This window comes from Hoplias malabaricus, chromosome 3, assembly GCF_029633855.1.
Source record: "Hoplias malabaricus isolate fHopMal1 chromosome 3, fHopMal1.hap1, whole genome shotgun sequence".
Classification (NCBI taxonomy): domain Eukaryota; kingdom Metazoa; phylum Chordata; class Actinopteri; order Characiformes; family Erythrinidae; genus Hoplias; species Hoplias malabaricus.
Window position 1 is genome coordinate 15,238,362 of NC_089802.1, and position 17,301 is coordinate 15,255,662.

A 17,301-nucleotide genomic window follows, 5' to 3' on the forward strand; every position below is an offset into this window, starting at 1 on the left:
GTGTCGGTAATGGTGCTGTCCAGTGGCAATACATTAGTGACAGTTCAAAAAGAAGTGCTCATAGCAAACTGGATGGACTACGAAAGCATTAATGATTAGGAAGAATATTCAACTATGCAACTTTTTGAAGTGTAATTAACACACACATGATTATGAAGCAATAACATTTTTTAATCTTTTGAACAGACAACCTGCTGATAGACTACCAGTTCACCTTCAGTCTGCTTCAAGAGGATGACCACTATTACACTGCCATTAACTTCATGGCCACCCCTGAACAGGTTAGTCATATTCAACTGGTACTGCAGAGTAAATATGCTACTCAAAGGCTGAGTGGTAGACTGTTCAAAGCTGCTAGTCTTTACGTACATGTTGTCAAATGCTCTGTGTCAGAGTAGTATAACTGCAATTTAAAAAAGTTATTCTGGATATCCAGTATCTATGTTCTCAAAGCATTTATTCTGAAGAAGAGCTATTGAGAATGGTTAGATTTTATACAGTTAATCGACATTATGAATAATTCATGTGCCACAGAATAATTTACTGTTAATTCTGGGCAGAAAATATTTCTAAAGAAATCTGTAGATATTAATGGTACCCTAAGCCAGCACTAAATGCTGTCATAAATATTTAAATTATTAGTGCTGTTAGTGCTCTTGCTTGTTTTTTTTCTCATTGTTAAAGTGACAGATGGTTCCTGTCTTTTTATTTTTTTTAATTCTCCTAAGCAGGGATATAATATTATTTTTCAGTTAAAACACCATAGAAAACACTTCAATATGCTTTTTAATTCTGTGAATAAAATCTACTAATTCACCAACTTAGGGTGAGTCTAGAGCTAGTTTTTGCCATGTGTTGCTATTTCACTCCTCAGTGGTTTTATATATAGCTTCTGAGTATTGTGCACATTCACATTTGAAATTAATTTCCTTCCCAGAATATCAGTATGTATCAGTATCATTGATGCCAAAAATGTTGTTTTTGCAGTGTATTGAATAGTGATTTTTTTTTTTTTGCATTTCTGAGTATGTGAATATTAGCACCCCCTTGTGGTGCAGTACTGAAGAACGAGAATTAGCTGCTATGAATACTGCTATGAGAATTAGCACTTCCTTGACGTGTAGTTCTTAGTCAGTGAGTGAGATACAAAACAGATCCATGAGATGCTTTGCTTTAAAAAAAAAACATCACTCTGAGGATTAGGATATGGGTATAATTTCCAGTGAGTTAAGATGGATGATGTGATTTATTTTGTACTTCCTTTCTTTTCATTCTTTTTAAGACCAACAAAAATCTGGACATGTCCATCAATGCCTCGAACAACTTCAACCTCAACATCACTTGGTCTGTTGGATCAACAGGTAACTACATCTTGACATGCTCCCTTTTCTGCTCTGTAACTGGATAATTTGGAATATTTCTGTCCTTTAGTATTGGGCTGTTTTAAATTGTTGTTTGAACAGTAAAATTAGTTTTGTCCATGTAACCGTGGTGCATGTTTACAGCTAAGATTTACAGAAGACAATCAAGAACATTGCTGTAATGCAATTATTTTCTGATCTTTTTTCACTAGCCAGTTTTTGCAGAGATTTTGACATTTTAACTCCTGTTAAACAGGTTCACCCTCTCTCCTCGACCTTTCGCTGCTCTGTCATTAATATTTGGTGCATCGACTCCCCGTTTTAAGATACTGTCCCCTGAGAAAGGCTCCTTACAATAGTCTGGCCCACAGCTCAAAATTCTGGGCCTAAGACGTCTTCAGCAGAACTGAATGATTTCAATTAAGATAAACCTTTCTACAGAGCAGCACTTGGGTTGTCATTTTGAGGGCTTTGTTTCATAGTGGTGGTTTGGAATTGCGAACATGTGGCTGAAAGAATAAAAAAAAGAAATAGAGGAAATTAAAACCTTTTTTTTTTAATACCACAATCTGCTTTTGAATAGTTTAGTTCTAGCACTCTTTTTGAAAGTATGCTTTCAGGTGCTGTGTTCTAACTGCATTCAACCAAATTTAAGTTCTTGTGGTCAAAGTATTTCTATCTTGGTGGTAATTTTTCGTATCCTGGGGCTCTTGCTTTGTATTTGTGATTGTATAATTTGTATTTTAGCATTCAGGGGTGATTATCATAGTAATAAAGCATTTTCTGTGTAAAATCTGGTCAAACTCTCACTTATATCTCAACCATCTTCCTAACAGCTGGTACCATCTCTGGAGAAGAAGTTCCCATTGTGTCCAAGACCAACATTAAAGAACACAGGGACAGTTTCTCCTGTGAGAAGTTCAGCTTCCGGAGCAATCCCAATATCACCTTCTATGTCTATGTCAGCAACTTTTCATGGCCAATCAAAATACAGGTACAAGCCCCACATGCATTGGTTTTGTTTTTATTTTTGTACTCATTTTAAGTTGCACTTGCTTAAATATTTACACTGTACCCTTCATTAGAACACACTTTATTATAGGATTTATAATTACCCTCTCAGAAGTTTCAAATTCCAGAAATCTCCTATAGTTAAATAATGAATGTTATTTAAACTCTGGCAGGTGAAGAGAGCTTTTTGCTTACTAAAGTTATTCTCACTGTCATCTGAGCTCACAGAATGTAAGTGTAATACAGTGGTAGCTTACACATCTTACAGAATAACTGATCATCTGATTCATCATAGTTTTTGGGGTTGTCAGCTATGGTTGCCTGACAATATGTTAGTCATGTTTCTGCTTCTTTGAGAGTTTTGGTATTTATTTAGGCTGTCACTTTGTCATGCTGTTTGATAATGTAGCATAGCCCACTCTACTGCTTTTTAAAATAAACAGCAAAGTGATTTGCATGCTTGTTGCATAACCAATGCGTGTAAATGCGTCACCCCAGTGTTTTTTAAGTCACCGAAGATCCTAAAGGGTACTTATTATGAATTATGCAGAAATTGATCACAGTTCTGTATTTTAAAATTATGTTTTTAAGAATGAATTCCATACATTCATCTGTGATTCCTTAAAAACAAAATTCACAGTTTACTGCTGACATTTTTTTCAATTATTATTATTGAGTCAGCATGCTGAGTTTTTAGATGCAAACTCAAATAGATTTGATAAAAATAGAAATGGAATTCCTTGATCACTCAGCAGTTAAGTTGGACTTGTATTGATCACTTCATTTTTAAAATGCTTCTAGACTAGAGACACTCTTAAGAAGATCCATGGCTTTGTACGTTGTAATGTAGACATCAGTTGTTTAGGTGTATGATGGGACAGGTTTAAGTGTTCATTCCTTAGTCTTATGATCCATAAAATTAGATCAGCCCTGATGTGAATGTGTTTTACATCCCCAGAAGCCTAGATGACTGCTACATAATAACAATCCCAGGGTGATGTTTAAAGACGGATGGGATTGCTAGGAAACATTAAATTTAAATTTAGGCTGATGTACATTACTCTTTATGAAATATGCTTACTGTCTTGATTGCCTTCAGGCATACACAGGCAAATGCACATATAGGAAATTGAGTTTGAAGTCTTCATCAGTGTTTGATGTTGGTTTAGTTTTAGAAGAATGAAAAAAGATCTTGGCATCAATAAGTGGGACTCGCAGCTAATTCTCTGATATTTTCTTGTCATTCAAAATGGATTTCTCTCTCTAAGTCACAAGAATGCACTTGGGAATTTGTCCTTATTCAGAAAATGCAGCACACATTTTGAGGTCCTTCTCTAACTGTGACGTAAATAACAGAAAGCACTGTAGCGTTATTTGAGCACATGGACTTCAGCAGAAGACTGTGTGTTCTGTCCAGTGCTGAGCCCTGAGGGGAGTGACCACACTTAGAGCCTCATCCATTCTGACTCCCCCCTCGCTACATAGCTCGGTGTCCTGCCTATGTTGTGCTGAGTGTGACGCCCAGGGCTAGCTGACATCACTGCTAGGTGGCAGTGGGGCCTGTGGGGGTTGAGCTCTATGGGAGGATGGTAGGGACTTGGCCATGTGGACGCATGATTTGATCAGGCGTTGTGAACTCACCTTTTGTCACTCTGGCCTTAAAATCATCGCACTTCAGTGATGGCGCATCAGTCAAGCTTGTTTTGACATACAGACACTAACCCAGGGTATCATTTTCAGGTTAGGTTGAGGAATTCTAGGGTGTAGAAAAAAACTCGGATTGCAGTAAGCTGAGTTACTTTAATTATTAGTTGGTTAATTGAAGAAGTACAGTGCACTTATATGGTCAGTGAAGCTGATGAAATGACAAATGAGTGTAACAGTAATTATTTTTTTTACTACATATTAAGTAGCTAACGAGATCAGTAGGTTGCTATACATTAATGGGTTCTTTTTGGATATAGCAAAGTCTTGACTTCCACAAACTACTGTGAAAAACCATACATATGATTTAAGCTTTGTGAACAATAATCTCATAATTTGTCAGTAACTTTAAACAATCTTAAATAAAAAATCTGACACATTCACCTATTTGAATTAGACAAACACAATTTTTTTTCCTCTAGTGTAATTATATTGATTATGCCAAGAGACAAAGAACATTTCAAGTAGCTCTTGCGTAATAATACCTTGGGTCACATCCCCTTTTTTTTAATTAGTTTTTTAATATAACTGAATAATAGGATGTAACCTAGTTAGTAGTTTTCCTAGAGCTTGACATAGTTGTCAGAACTCAACAGGACTGACTCCTCATGTTAGGTTTCGATGTTATCAGGCTTGTGTGGGATTCAAATTTCATGATAGTCACCCTCTGCTTCATACTTTTGCCCATTTTAAAATATTTTCCAATTATTCTTCGTTCCTACCCTCATTAATGTTATGCTATTTAATTTTTCTGTGATAAATGAATGATATCAGAACTTTCTGCTGTAGGTTGAGTCAAGCTTAGACAAAAAATGTTCAGGCTGTTAGTGGTGCCCCCACTTGAAATAAACCTCTCTTCTACACTTTATGAAGGTAACTACTTTACACTTCTTAATAACCTTGCACATGGTTATTACTGCTAATAAGGTGTGTCCTATTAAGCTTAGTGACATTTGCTGTCTATTAAATTGGCTGAGACACTCTCCACTAATGAAAAAGTGGCTAATATTGATCAGTATTCGTTTCCTTGCGTTTATCACATGCGAGATGAGTCTTAGATAAGGTTAATTTATTTACAGCCCTCCATTTCTGCTGAGTTGCATTCAACCAGTAATAGTTTTCTATTAGATTTTCCTAAAGCAGAGGTGCTTATTTACAGTGGAGGAAAAGAGCATCGTTAAATCATATGGCCTCTATAACACTATGAGCTTGTTTTGCGCTTGTGTTTATGATCAGAGTGTCCGATCAGCATTTATTAGTTGACGGGGGAAATTGAGATTGCAAATACAAGCGCAGGCGTTTATGTATGAAAACCTGACCCCTCAGAAAATATGTGAAATGGAATCTAGAGAGGCAGAGTGCTCAGGCTGTGCGGGAAACCCAATCTTACAAAGCATTTACTGCACTGCAGTGAGCAGACTGTAGCAAATGCTTACCGCTCACCAACCCCCATTTTGCTCAGATGAGGTCAGCCGCTGTGCTAATGTTTATGCTCTCAATATCTGCCACCTGTAGTTGCTTCGGTTTTGAGAGTATTTTGTATTTTCTGTTTGATAGCTTTACTTATTTTTTTTTTTTGTGCCCAGTATTTTGTAATGCTAAATCTCTTAAAAATATATATATAAATGAAAAAAATAAAACAAACCAACAAAGAAAAAAAAAACATATGGTAATTCCAGAACTCGTTTGGGGGGAAAAAATAAAAAAAAAAGTATTTTACTGTGTGAAATGTCACAAAAACTGATCATGTTTTTGACAGTTCTTCCAGCCGTCCCTGTGTGTATTCTAGCTCAGAATGCATTTTTATGCCCTTGCCAAAGTGAATGAATCATGAATTTTTGTGAGAAGTCTTGGGAAAGGTCCTGCTTATTGTTCCATTTAATGAGTAACATAAAAAATAAATATGTTTTCTGCCTCGCCTCAAGGCGTCCTATTGCACATAGTCTACTTTGAATAGGAATACAGTGAGATAGTCTTACGTTTTTCAGGGCTTAGCTTCAGAACAACTGAGACCTTGCACTGAGGACAGCAGAGAAAGGACTGATGCTCACGGACATGGACAGATCATCCGGCTTTTATAATGAGCCTTTAGCCTTAGGTTTACAGACAGACCCTTTAATGAAGGCGGAACACTAATCTGATGGTCTCCCACTGTCCCCCTCCCGTACTGCGAGTGAAATATTTGGACACACTTTACTGCAGGCTGCATGGTTTGAAACATTAATCTTAAACATTTTCATTTAAAAATCTCCACTAAGCATTACATAATGTTTAGTTGTTTTAGGTCTCTCTTAAGAAGGCTGGCATTGTCCTCATGACTGATTTAACAGCTTAGTTTAAATAGAAAAACACTAGTGGGTTGCATACATTTTGTATTTTTTCTGAAGACTTTACTGGTTTATATACAAATTGCGTTTAATTTGACATGAAAGCTAAAGGCAGAATTATTTTAAATACCATTACTGATTTTATGCTAAATAGATTGCTGTTGTATCATGGTTAGACACAATTATTAAGTTGTGGATAATTTTTCTGAGCATAGTCTTGCACTGGGCAATAAACAATTTTGATGTTATGGTCCCTCGCTTTCTCTTTTTTTTGTGCATTTGATCTGTTTGTTCATTACAATAATAGTATGTGTATATGCACCTGAAGTGTGCCGTGTGATCAGACTACTTCCACTGGCAACAAGCAATTTAGATATTTATTCCAACAAGCCTTGTAGTTTTCCAATGTATAGTTTTTACTTTCTCTACTGCTTTAAATGCTAGAGATGGTAACAGAAAAAATTAACGTGGTGACGTTTTTGGCCATATCGCACAGCTCTAGCTTTATGGCATATATTTACAATGAATACTCTCCAATATGTCTTAAAAAATCCTTCGTTACCCCCCTGTATTATGCCCTCATTTGAACCTCTGAAGTTCAAACATACAGATGAACTGTTCTTGAGAAGCGTGTTGTGTATGTACGTGCTGCAGGTGTAAAAATCATCCCTAACTCTTTCAGAACTTACAGCACATTGTATGACTGCGGTCAGTTGGTCTTTTCCGCAGAGGCATCTCTGAATGACCTTTCATGGAGAAGTAGAGTTATTGCACAACTGTAACTGTGCAGGCTTTCTAATATCCCTTCACATCCACCACAACATAGTCTCCCTGGGAGCTGTGCCCTAATGGAGTAGGCAGGGGTCTGGAATATAGCTACTCTTTTCAAGCTCAGACTCTTGCTGAAGGGTGTTTGCTGTGGAGATGGTTCAGCCCTAATGGAGTGTTAAAACTTTCTTTAGCACTCCCACTAGATCTGCCTCAGCTCAGCTCCTGTGACGGAGCCAAACACCTAATGAAATGAATGGTCTCTTCAGAGGGTCTGCCCACAGCACTATTGTTGCATTATTCATCCTCTATTTCGGGGTGACTTACAGACGCTTACATTTTGGAACATTAATCTATTTATTTTTGCTGGGTATTTACCCAGGCAATTCAGTGGCCTGCCTCTCGGGATGCTGTGACAGTGCACATTGTGACACTATACTTGCCAGACTCTTTTTAAGTGAGCCAATGCTGAATTAATGGCTCTGCGACGCTTGTTGTTCCACTTGTGTTATGCTGCTCTAAAACATCTACAGCGTCTGAAGGAATCATTTCAGCCAGTGAAGGATTTCATCACGTCTAGCTGACTCATGAATAACATTGCGGAGACCTAGAAATTACTGCCACACTTAACCTGCGGATAATATGTGGGATTTGGATTTTCTTCTTCACTCTTGCACTCAATGGAAATCTAATCCAGGCCATCAGTCATTTAAAGCTGCCCTCCAGCCACGAGCAGACACATTCCAGTCCATTAAAACCAGCAGAATTGTGAGCTTTTATGTTGTAGTGTAACTCTTTCTTTATCAGATCTTTGTAGAGCAGTGAGACAGTAGACCACAAGCCCACAGGAAATATTTCCAATGTATAGGTAATATACCTGAGAAATATCAGGTTGTGTGTCTGTAAGTGGCCTTAACGACTGCAATATTGCAATTACACAGCTGTGGGGAAGAATAAGGAAGCAGGTCCTGTTGGTGTCTTAAAGGCAGTTATTTCACACTCTTGTGGCTCTGGACCATAGTTAGTGGCAAAAATATTTTCCATGTTTATGTATATAACCAAACAATTTTTTTGACTCTTGATCTCCTGCCTTATTCTATCTTTCTTTGTCTGTTCCCTCACAGATTGCCTTTTCTCAACATAACAGTATCATGGACCTGGTGCAGTTCTTTGTGACGTTTTTCAGGTGAGTCCATTGCTACAGTCTAACATCCATTCACTGTATCAGTGATGAGGCAAGACCTGTCTTAAAAGGTCTGTTGGTTGGTTAAATCAATATGAAATGTATTATCAATGACCTACATTAAGCTATTTACCCAGTTTCTTGATATGTAATATAACTTGTGCACTCATTAGTGAGCTGGTAAATAAATATTAGGCAGGGCCTTGTGACTGATGTTCTCAAGTCTATGTTGCTGCTTTTAGTGGAGGACTGTGCAGCCTATATTTGCTAACATTCTTTAAACGTGTGAATGGTTTAAAGAATTATTTTATTTTATCATATTATGTGTTTTATGAAGTTTATGTGGAAAAAAGCCATCACTGATTTTTCCTGTTGTTGGTAAAGAAGGTTGTACACTGCTCATTAGTAGTCAAAAGTTTTTAAATTAGCTGGTTATAAACATGACAAGCAGTGGGAAGTGAATAAAAGAAATGTCATTGCTATGTGTGTACCTGTAGCTTACAAAGTTAGAGTTGTGTAAAATGTATATTCTCATACACTCATTAGTTTGTAGTAGAAGTAGCAATCACCTGAACATAACATCATGTGAACATGAAGCTAAAACTGCAATGCCCAATTGTAATCCCCAGTGTTCAGTGTGAACAACAGTGGCAGCATCTCCAACTCCATAGTGATGCTCTCTTGCACTCATATCTTAAAATGTTAAAAAAAAACAAAAAAAACAGCAGTTTAAAAAATAAATTGCTGATATGATCAGGAAGCAAGTAATTTCCAAAGAAACAAAAAACCCTTCTAAGTTTTGACACTTAAAATATTGTCTTTATACTATTTTGTCTGAGTTGCCTATTGCTGCATGTTGTTTACATTTTGCACAGCATCCCCACTATTTATATTTTTTATAATGTATTTGCAGTTTGTTGATGTTTTACAAGAGAAAATATATATAATATGTAATGTCAGGATTATATCTTACATTAAGTCAACTTTTAATGTGGTCATTTTAACATTACCACTAGGTCACGCTTGTTTTAGTCTTACTTAATGGATACTACTTGCTTTCATTGCTAAGAGGGTCTGTCAGCTAAATGTGTTCATTTCAGAGCTATTGATGCTTATATTCATTTACACTTTATGCTCATTACATTTGATTAAATGTTTGGAAACGGACTAGACCCATTTTGAAAGTGAACAGGTCATAGTCAGGCTGTAAAGAATCCCTTTGGATGAATAAATGTCACAGGGAGTTCAAGTACATCTGGAGGAAAAGCTTGATTCAAGGGCCATGTGTGATGACATAATGATGACATGTGTGAAGACAGGGAATTTCAGAAAAATAATTGTATTGATGCTGTGATATATACCCCTGTTTTGTCATCTTAACCAAAGTCACCATCACTACGTCATACCATCACAAGGCAAAACATGAAATGCAGTAAGCGTTATTTGCATCATGTTTTCAGACGTAATTTCTCAAGGCAGGCAAGGCCAAAATAACCAAACCAAAAATGTTTGTTTACAGATGACCCCTTGTTCATATACAATATAAGGTGCCAATTTCCAGAGTATGCTTGCAGCATTTGGCTTTCAGCTAGTTACAAAAATCAGCTTTCAGGGGTTCCACATTAATGGCCTGCTCTGATATAATTTTAGTATGAGTGAAATCTGACTGCAGCCTGGCTGTGTAGAAAACACTTGGCTAAGAGCAGTGTTTCAGCGTCCATCTGCTGTGTTTTGCACGTTATTTGTGAAACAATGTGCTTTTGCAGACAGAAAGATGGTCACAAATGCAGTAACTCTCCACACAGATGCCCTTCACTTGGACATCTCCCCAACACACAAGATAATATTAGCAGAGAAAAGAAAACATCAGTAGTGATGAGCAAGCGGTTTTATCTTAGCTTCTGTCAAACATCGCTCTCTGTTCACTCTCCGCACCTGATCTCCGCATTCATCATCCCTTCAGGTCAATACAGCCACAGCATGAGCAGAAATAAATGGCAGTGTGGAAATACATATCTGCTGCCCACATCCTCTCAAAAGATTTTTTTTATTTTATTTTGCGTCCTGGCAGATGACCAGATGTCTGTTTGGTAGGTGCCCGTTGAAAGTATCAAATCTAGTTACTACCTTCTCAGCAAAATGCTGCATTAAAACATTGGCAATGGAAATTTGCCATTAATTAAGAATCATGCATTGTGTAACCTGAAATTACCCAGTGTTCAACAGAAGTGAAAGCAAACTCAATTTTTCCTGCCTGAATGGCTTTTTAACAGTCACTTTGTCATTTCTGCAAGTTAATGCGTTTGGTTCAGTGTCTGAAATCCATTTGCTGTGTTTGTCATCTGGCTTGTGCTATTAGGGCCTCAGAGTTCAACAAGAGCACTTTTCCTGACAGAGTAAACAGGTTTTTTAAAGGTGTGCTGCAGTCTCTTTTTAAGAAACGCTGGTCTGCATCTCTTTATATCATCCTCCCTGCCATTTACCGAATGTGTTTGGGTATATCCATTACCTCAGAAACTCTCATATGTGATGAGTAAAAGCTAGGACATCAGTCCAAAGATATCGCCACCCCACTGCTTTAACCATGAGCCTAAAATGACTCAGTAAATGATATTTGTAGTGTGGTCCTGCTCCCATGACTCACAATCTAGAAGTGATGAAGGGTTTGACTGGAGACTGTAGTGACAGACTCAGGGCTTAGCCTAGTCTCTATTCATCTTCTGGTCTTTGGCCTTTTATGAGCTGGGTGGAAAGATGGAGCCAAGAAGAGACTAGTCGAGTAAGAATGCCAGGACAATACTTGGAAATAATAATTTTACCTTGCCTGTAAATCTGTAATGAGATATACAGCCAGCTGTTAGACCTGAGAGAAGGCAGATTCAGGACATGAAACAATGAAAGAATGTGTGTGAGACTTTTTTCATGCCTAATCATATCTTGGTACATTTAAAATATTTTATTCCTAGTAACATAACTGCCTCAGTTAACAGTAAAAACAACTGAAACCTTGCAGTGAAGAGCCATGTACGCGAAATTGTTTATAACTACCTCTTAAGCCTGAAATTACATTGTTGGATGCCTTCTATTTACAGTTACTACAGCATATCTTCTGGTTATCTCCACTTCTAAAACTGAACAAGCAAGCAGTGCTGCTAAAAATGGAAGTGGCTGATATATGGAGCTTTGTTGCAAAAGCTCAATTAAAATCTTATTTATGGTCGTGGTCACAGAGATCCACTGCACACTGTGCCAGACACTCAACAACAGTACCAATGAAGAAGTGTGAGCTTGCACTCCTACATAAACCAGTTTTCTGGGCTTCTGAGGATGTTTGGATCTTCCGGATTGTAACTTGTTTGTTTAATATTGTGACATCATATAAACATTGCAATGGTAGTAGTTTTGAGTTTTCCTTTCCCCCTTTTTAATATGGTGATGCCAGTCCTTTGCTACTTTCTAATGATACAGTAGAAGATGTGTTTTGATACATCAGATTTAGGCCTTTTGGTAGAATTTACGTTCTATTGCCAGATGATTTTTAATATTCAGTACAAAACTGACACTGGAGGAAGACACACTATGTTCCTTCTCCATTAAGCTTCTCTTTTAGCCTTAGAGCTCTGAAAGTGAAAGTGAGTGAAGAAATAGTTTTAGTGAAGAGCATTATCTGCCTAATTGCTGCTAATTAGCAGAATAACGCTTGACTTTACTCCAGCCATTGCTGCTTCCCTTCTTTCCAAGATTGCGGTTTGAGGCTTGGATCCTGCACTGGAGCACTTGTGATTGATGGGTGGGGGCTGCATTTGAGAGTCCTGGGAATGAGTAGCTGTGTTTTTTATTTTTATTTTTTTTTTTTAATTATAAATGATTCTTCACATGAACTTCACATAGGACTCTGTTTCCACACTGTTTACCTAAATGCAGCCAGGTTTTACTTGCACCTTTTGTCACAGGTTAATAGTCTGCAAATAGTCATCCTCTGTTAATATGTCCCCAAGCTCATTCCAGCTAAATCACATTCTCCCTGGCTTTGTGCTCGCCTATGGACCCTTTCCCCCTGCTTAATTTCCTTGATTCCCCCCAACATATTTACTTGAATCTCCTCATCCGCTCCAGCAAGAGAGGAGAGAACCTTTTAATTGCTTTATTTCTCTTATTAATTCTGATTCCAGGTGGAACTGTGGAGGGGATTAAATCCTGTTTACTGTCTGAAACGCTGGGGATGAAAGAGACAGATCTGAAGAGGGATTTCTCTCGCACTGCTACTTAATCGAGCCATTCAAGTTTTCTCTCTTCCCCCTTCGTCTCCAGTTCGGCATTATCTTCAAACGAGCCCAAGATGGCGTGCGTTTGAAAGCATTAAAGGGATTTCATCATTCAGCTTTTTTTCCCTGTGTGAACTGTGAATTAATTTCACTCTGAGATGTTTACGAATGCTCACATATCTCCACAAATACAGATGCTGAAAACCAATTTGCCTGCAGTTCTTGAGTTCACCGTTGGCATGCTTTTGAGGAGTTGCTTTTTGAAGTGCATCACCTGGCTTGACTCTTGACCGAGACCCGTAGATTGCTTTGCTTGATCTTGGGCACACAAAAATTCATGCCGTTTCAGGTGTCTTTGTGTATGTGCAAGCTTACTGTTGGGTCATTTCAAATAATAATGAGTTTGCACTTGGCAATGCTTTTTGACTTTTTTGCCCCAATTGGTTTATTGTCATCACAGGCATGGCTTTCAAGGAAATTAAAAACATGCTCCTTATGGAAATGCCTTCTGCATTTATGCACTTAGCATTTATTTGCTGTGTTGAAATCATGTAGCCGTACATTTTTGATTTACCAAGTTTAACATTTACGCTATCTGTGCATCTGTTTATAGTAGGGATGCATAAATATCATCTTTTTTTCCCCCAAATGAGGAAGAGTACAAGTATATGTATTTTGTACTTGCCGATACCGATACTTACTTAGAATTAAGCAACCAGGAGCATAGTGTGGTTATTAATTAAATATTTTTTTAAATTAAAATCTTTATTGTTAATTTCTGGAACTACCCATTTATTTCTCATTTTCCCCACATACCATTACACCACCAATAATTAGAATTTCCCTCTGGGATCAATAAAGTATCTATCTATAAATTAGAAACATTAGATGCAACAAGCCTTTGATATGTACAGAGCTGTGCATTTTTGGGAAGACCATTTACATTATATGATAACGACTGGGAGGTTCCGCAGTCAGGAGTGTTTATCTAATAGCAGTGTAAATTTAAGAGTAGCAGCCTGATCTATGGTGTCAGATCCAATTCAAAATTCACGAGTGTAGAATATAAATAGGAAAAAACAAGTCGGGCAATGAACAGTGCTCTCGCAATCGGGAAAACAGTTCTTGGGAGGAAAATACACTTGGAGTGAAGAAAACCCCACTTGTTTGAGGACGGTCAAAATTCACTTTGTTCGAGGACACTGAGGCATATTCACTGCTCTCAGGTTCTCCCTGCAGTCCACTTTGCTTGGGTTGTCGTCACAGATTGTGAAATAATTCCAGTTTGCCGACATTTTGAATTGTCTGCTCATTAGTGCGGCAACGTGTGCACTAGGCACAAGGTATCAGATGTTGGTACCGGAGCCTCATTTGCGATTGAGTAAATGAACATGGTATCGGGTAAATACCTGATACCAGTATTGGTATTCATGCATCTCTAATTTATAGATTGCCTTTTTTCCCCCACTGTTCTTACATGTAGTTTCTGGGAAGCCCTTTATTTATTATTTTTTCAAAACTGAAGGTGATTAACACATTGTGTTTGTTTGACGTGACACACTGAAAATGTTTGGGGAACTATTGATCATTGCGTTTATTGGAGCTGTCAGCAGGCACTGTCTAATCTCAGTATTTTCACTCTGAGGTATTTCACTCTGAGAAGAATTGCTGCAGCATTGCAGGAAGAATTCCTCAGCTGTATGACAGATGTTAGGGCGAAGGGGCAAAATTATATTAAGTATGAAACCCTTTATTTGTGACTGCACTTTGAAGAATCCTGCACATTGCAACTGCTGTAGACCTATTTGTTTTTCGTTAAACACCCTGTCCCTCCCAGCGAAACTCAGTTTAAATGCCAGCAGAAATGGCACACTTCGTAATTAAAATAATAATGGCGCATGCAGAGTGATCATATAGAGGATCGTCTGGCAGTTGTTCCCGTTTGATGTAAGGTCTTTTACATTTGATGAATCCTTCCCAATATGCGGATTGAGTACACGTGAATATTTATTTCTGCCGTGCACCATGGCCCTCTCTTTGTGGTGGTAAAGTGCAGTCCTAAAACCCATCATCATTGTCTGATGAATACTGATAAGCTTGCTGTGTGAATGCAAATAAGCTGCATACTTTGACCCTTTTTAATTAACAAGTATGTTGTCCATTCTCTCTTCATTTCACAGATCCACCAGTATGATAACTGTCAGTGTTGTATCATCGATATATTTTACTCATAGAAGTGTTACCTTGCTACATTCTTCAGAATCCTTCCAGAGAGTAGTAGTCAAAAGCACATGCAGAGAGAAAGTTTATTCACACAGAGACTCTCAGGGAAAACACTAACACGTGTTTACTAGAGTCACCTGGCAGAAAGCAGTGTGTTTTAAGTGCCTTGCCTCTTATTTAAAAGTCTAGTTTAAGTTCAAACTGGGTTTTGTTTTGATGAAGGTGATGAGACAATAAACACACAGTATATGTCTGAAGAATAAACCCTTTCTCCCCCCCCCCCACCTATTTCTCCTACAGCTGCTTTCTGTCTCTCTTGCTGGTTGCTGCAGTGGTGTGGAAGATAAAACAGACCTGTTGGGCATCAAGACGGCGAGAGGTAAGTTACCATTGTACATCCCCCCCTCTGTTTATAATGAACTTAATTAACTCTTTCTCAAACTATATTAGCCAAGGTAACAGCTAGGGATATTCTGGTTACCTTTTGCCCCAGTCTACTCTCTAATCAATACAGTTGATAATTATATTTAACAGTCACACAGTTTAGGATAGACCTCCTTGCTGTTGTAAAATGTTGTTTCATTTTCTGCATAGTTTGACACACTGTTTTGGACTTCATTGTTTTTTAATGTTGACTTTTGATTGGCTGATGTAATTTTGTCCGTTTACAATACTGTAAAATTAATTTTGGGGATGATTTAGGCAAAATAACCAATTTATAATGTACTAAAAATCTCTGTTGCACATTGTGAATTATATCCATTTATGGAGCCTATGTAATATTTATCCATAAATAGTAAACCAGAAATTAGCAGCATGTATAGTCTTTTAAGTCATGACATATCAATCTTGTGAAATGTCACATCCGGGTCCACCGCTACTCAGTATTGCCAACGTAGTGATTTTACTGCTAGATTTACTGAGCTATTTAAAAATAAATAAATAAATAAACAAATAAATGATGATGATGATGATGATGATGATAAACTTTAGTTTTTATAGAAGAGAATCGCAGATAGCAGAACTCGTCAGTACGCTGGGACTGACCATGAGAGGCAGACACTCTCTGTCTCGGTCTCGGTCTCTGTATGACACTGCACCAAAGACTTGACCCAGAAATGACGTCACACAGGTGTGAAACGTAGCAAGCGAATATAGGATAATATGACCTCTACCCAGTCCATTTAAAATGTCCTGGGATTGGCCGGGATGTAACTTGATTCAGGACATCCCTTGAAATAAAACATGGTTGTCCTCACCATAAACTTTTGATAGGAAATGTGGGTATACAATTAAAAAACTGTGTCAACAACATAATTACAGTGCTTTATGCAGGAAAAACATCCAGTGCTCATCTTTCTAATTAAGGGGTCCTTATGAACCAATTAGTTTTGACAGTAGTTTTGAAAGCAGAGTTGACTGAATAGAGATAACAGCAGCTTCCCTTGTTTTTTGCATCAGAAAATAGAACTCTAATGTGTCATTGGCTTTTTGTCGTCAGGAACATTTTACTCAGTGTGATAAAGGTGGCTTCAGTGAGGGATCCAGGTCTAAGAGGCCTTCAGGGACAAACAAATGCACCGTGTTCTCAAGCCACAAGCTCCGCTAATGTAAATTACAGCTGCAATAGTCAATGTCATGATCTCCAGTTTGCTAATAACTGTATCATATCCTGCATGCTGTTTGTCCGTTTGGTAGGATGGAGCTGACATTGGTAATCAGAGAGGTTGATCTCTTTTGCTCCCCTGCTAATTGACATATGAAAATAAACATGAGCGATGACTGCAGTGATCCAGAACCATATTCATCTAAAGAATTAAAGCCAATAAGGCCTAATGTGGGCAGATGGGCTTCAGCTATTAGCATTCCACTCGCTTCAACACTCCACTTCCCCAATTCAGATCATCTGTTTGTTTCTGCCCTCCAGCACCCTCTTGGGAAAAAAAGAGGTAAAGAAAGCCCTGAAGTTTTATCTTTTAATTTGAAATGATTGAAAAGTTTAAGGGAGGCACTCTAGGAAAATAATTGCTTCCAAAGATTTATTTTCTTCCCTCTGTTTGTCTTAGTTTTGATCAAGAAAGTGGCAGAATAAAGTGCCCATCATTTTGCCATGAATCATTTGTCAAGGTCGTACCTGTGATTTGGCCTTTGGAGTTTGTGCTAGAGAAATGAGGCTAGTGGTGTTTCTGTGCAGACTCATTTTCTCTCATTCCCTCTTGGTAACTAGCAGTTATTTATTGTCTTGTTCTTAGCATGGCACTTGATATTTAGTTGTCAGCCACAGCAGTTTACTCTTGGCCTGCAGACCCATCCTCTAACCTGTTTGTCCTTGCTGATGGAATGAAAGTTTTTCAGGCTGTGAGATCAGAAAGTGCAAGTCTAGAAAGCAACAAACATGACAAACATCAGGAGCTGTTTCAGTAAAGCACAGATAAGCAGTCTAGTCTGAGTGCAGCCTC

At 37.9% G+C, this 17,301-nt stretch overlaps 1 protein-coding gene across 3 annotated transcripts in view; it reads left to right on the forward strand.

Moving 5' to 3' along the window:
* atrnl1b (attractin-like 1b) overlaps window positions 1-17,301 on the forward strand; it is a 98,730-nt gene that overhangs the window by 47,173 nt on the left and 34,256 nt on the right. For 2 of the 3 annotated variants that reach the window (XM_066664159.1, XM_066664160.1), the window contains exons 22-26: window positions 187-281; window positions 1,283-1,361; window positions 2,198-2,355; window positions 8,296-8,357; window positions 15,143-15,221. In XM_066664159.1, the coding sequence (XP_066520256.1) occupies window positions 187-281; window positions 1,283-1,361; window positions 2,198-2,355; window positions 8,296-8,357; window positions 15,143-15,221 (473 nt within the window). Of the gene's footprint in view, window positions 1-186; window positions 282-1,282; window positions 1,362-2,197; window positions 2,356-8,295; window positions 8,358-12,526; window positions 12,729-15,142; window positions 15,222-17,301 lie in introns of those variants that run through there. The other variant, XM_066664161.1, reaches the window with a different exon arrangement.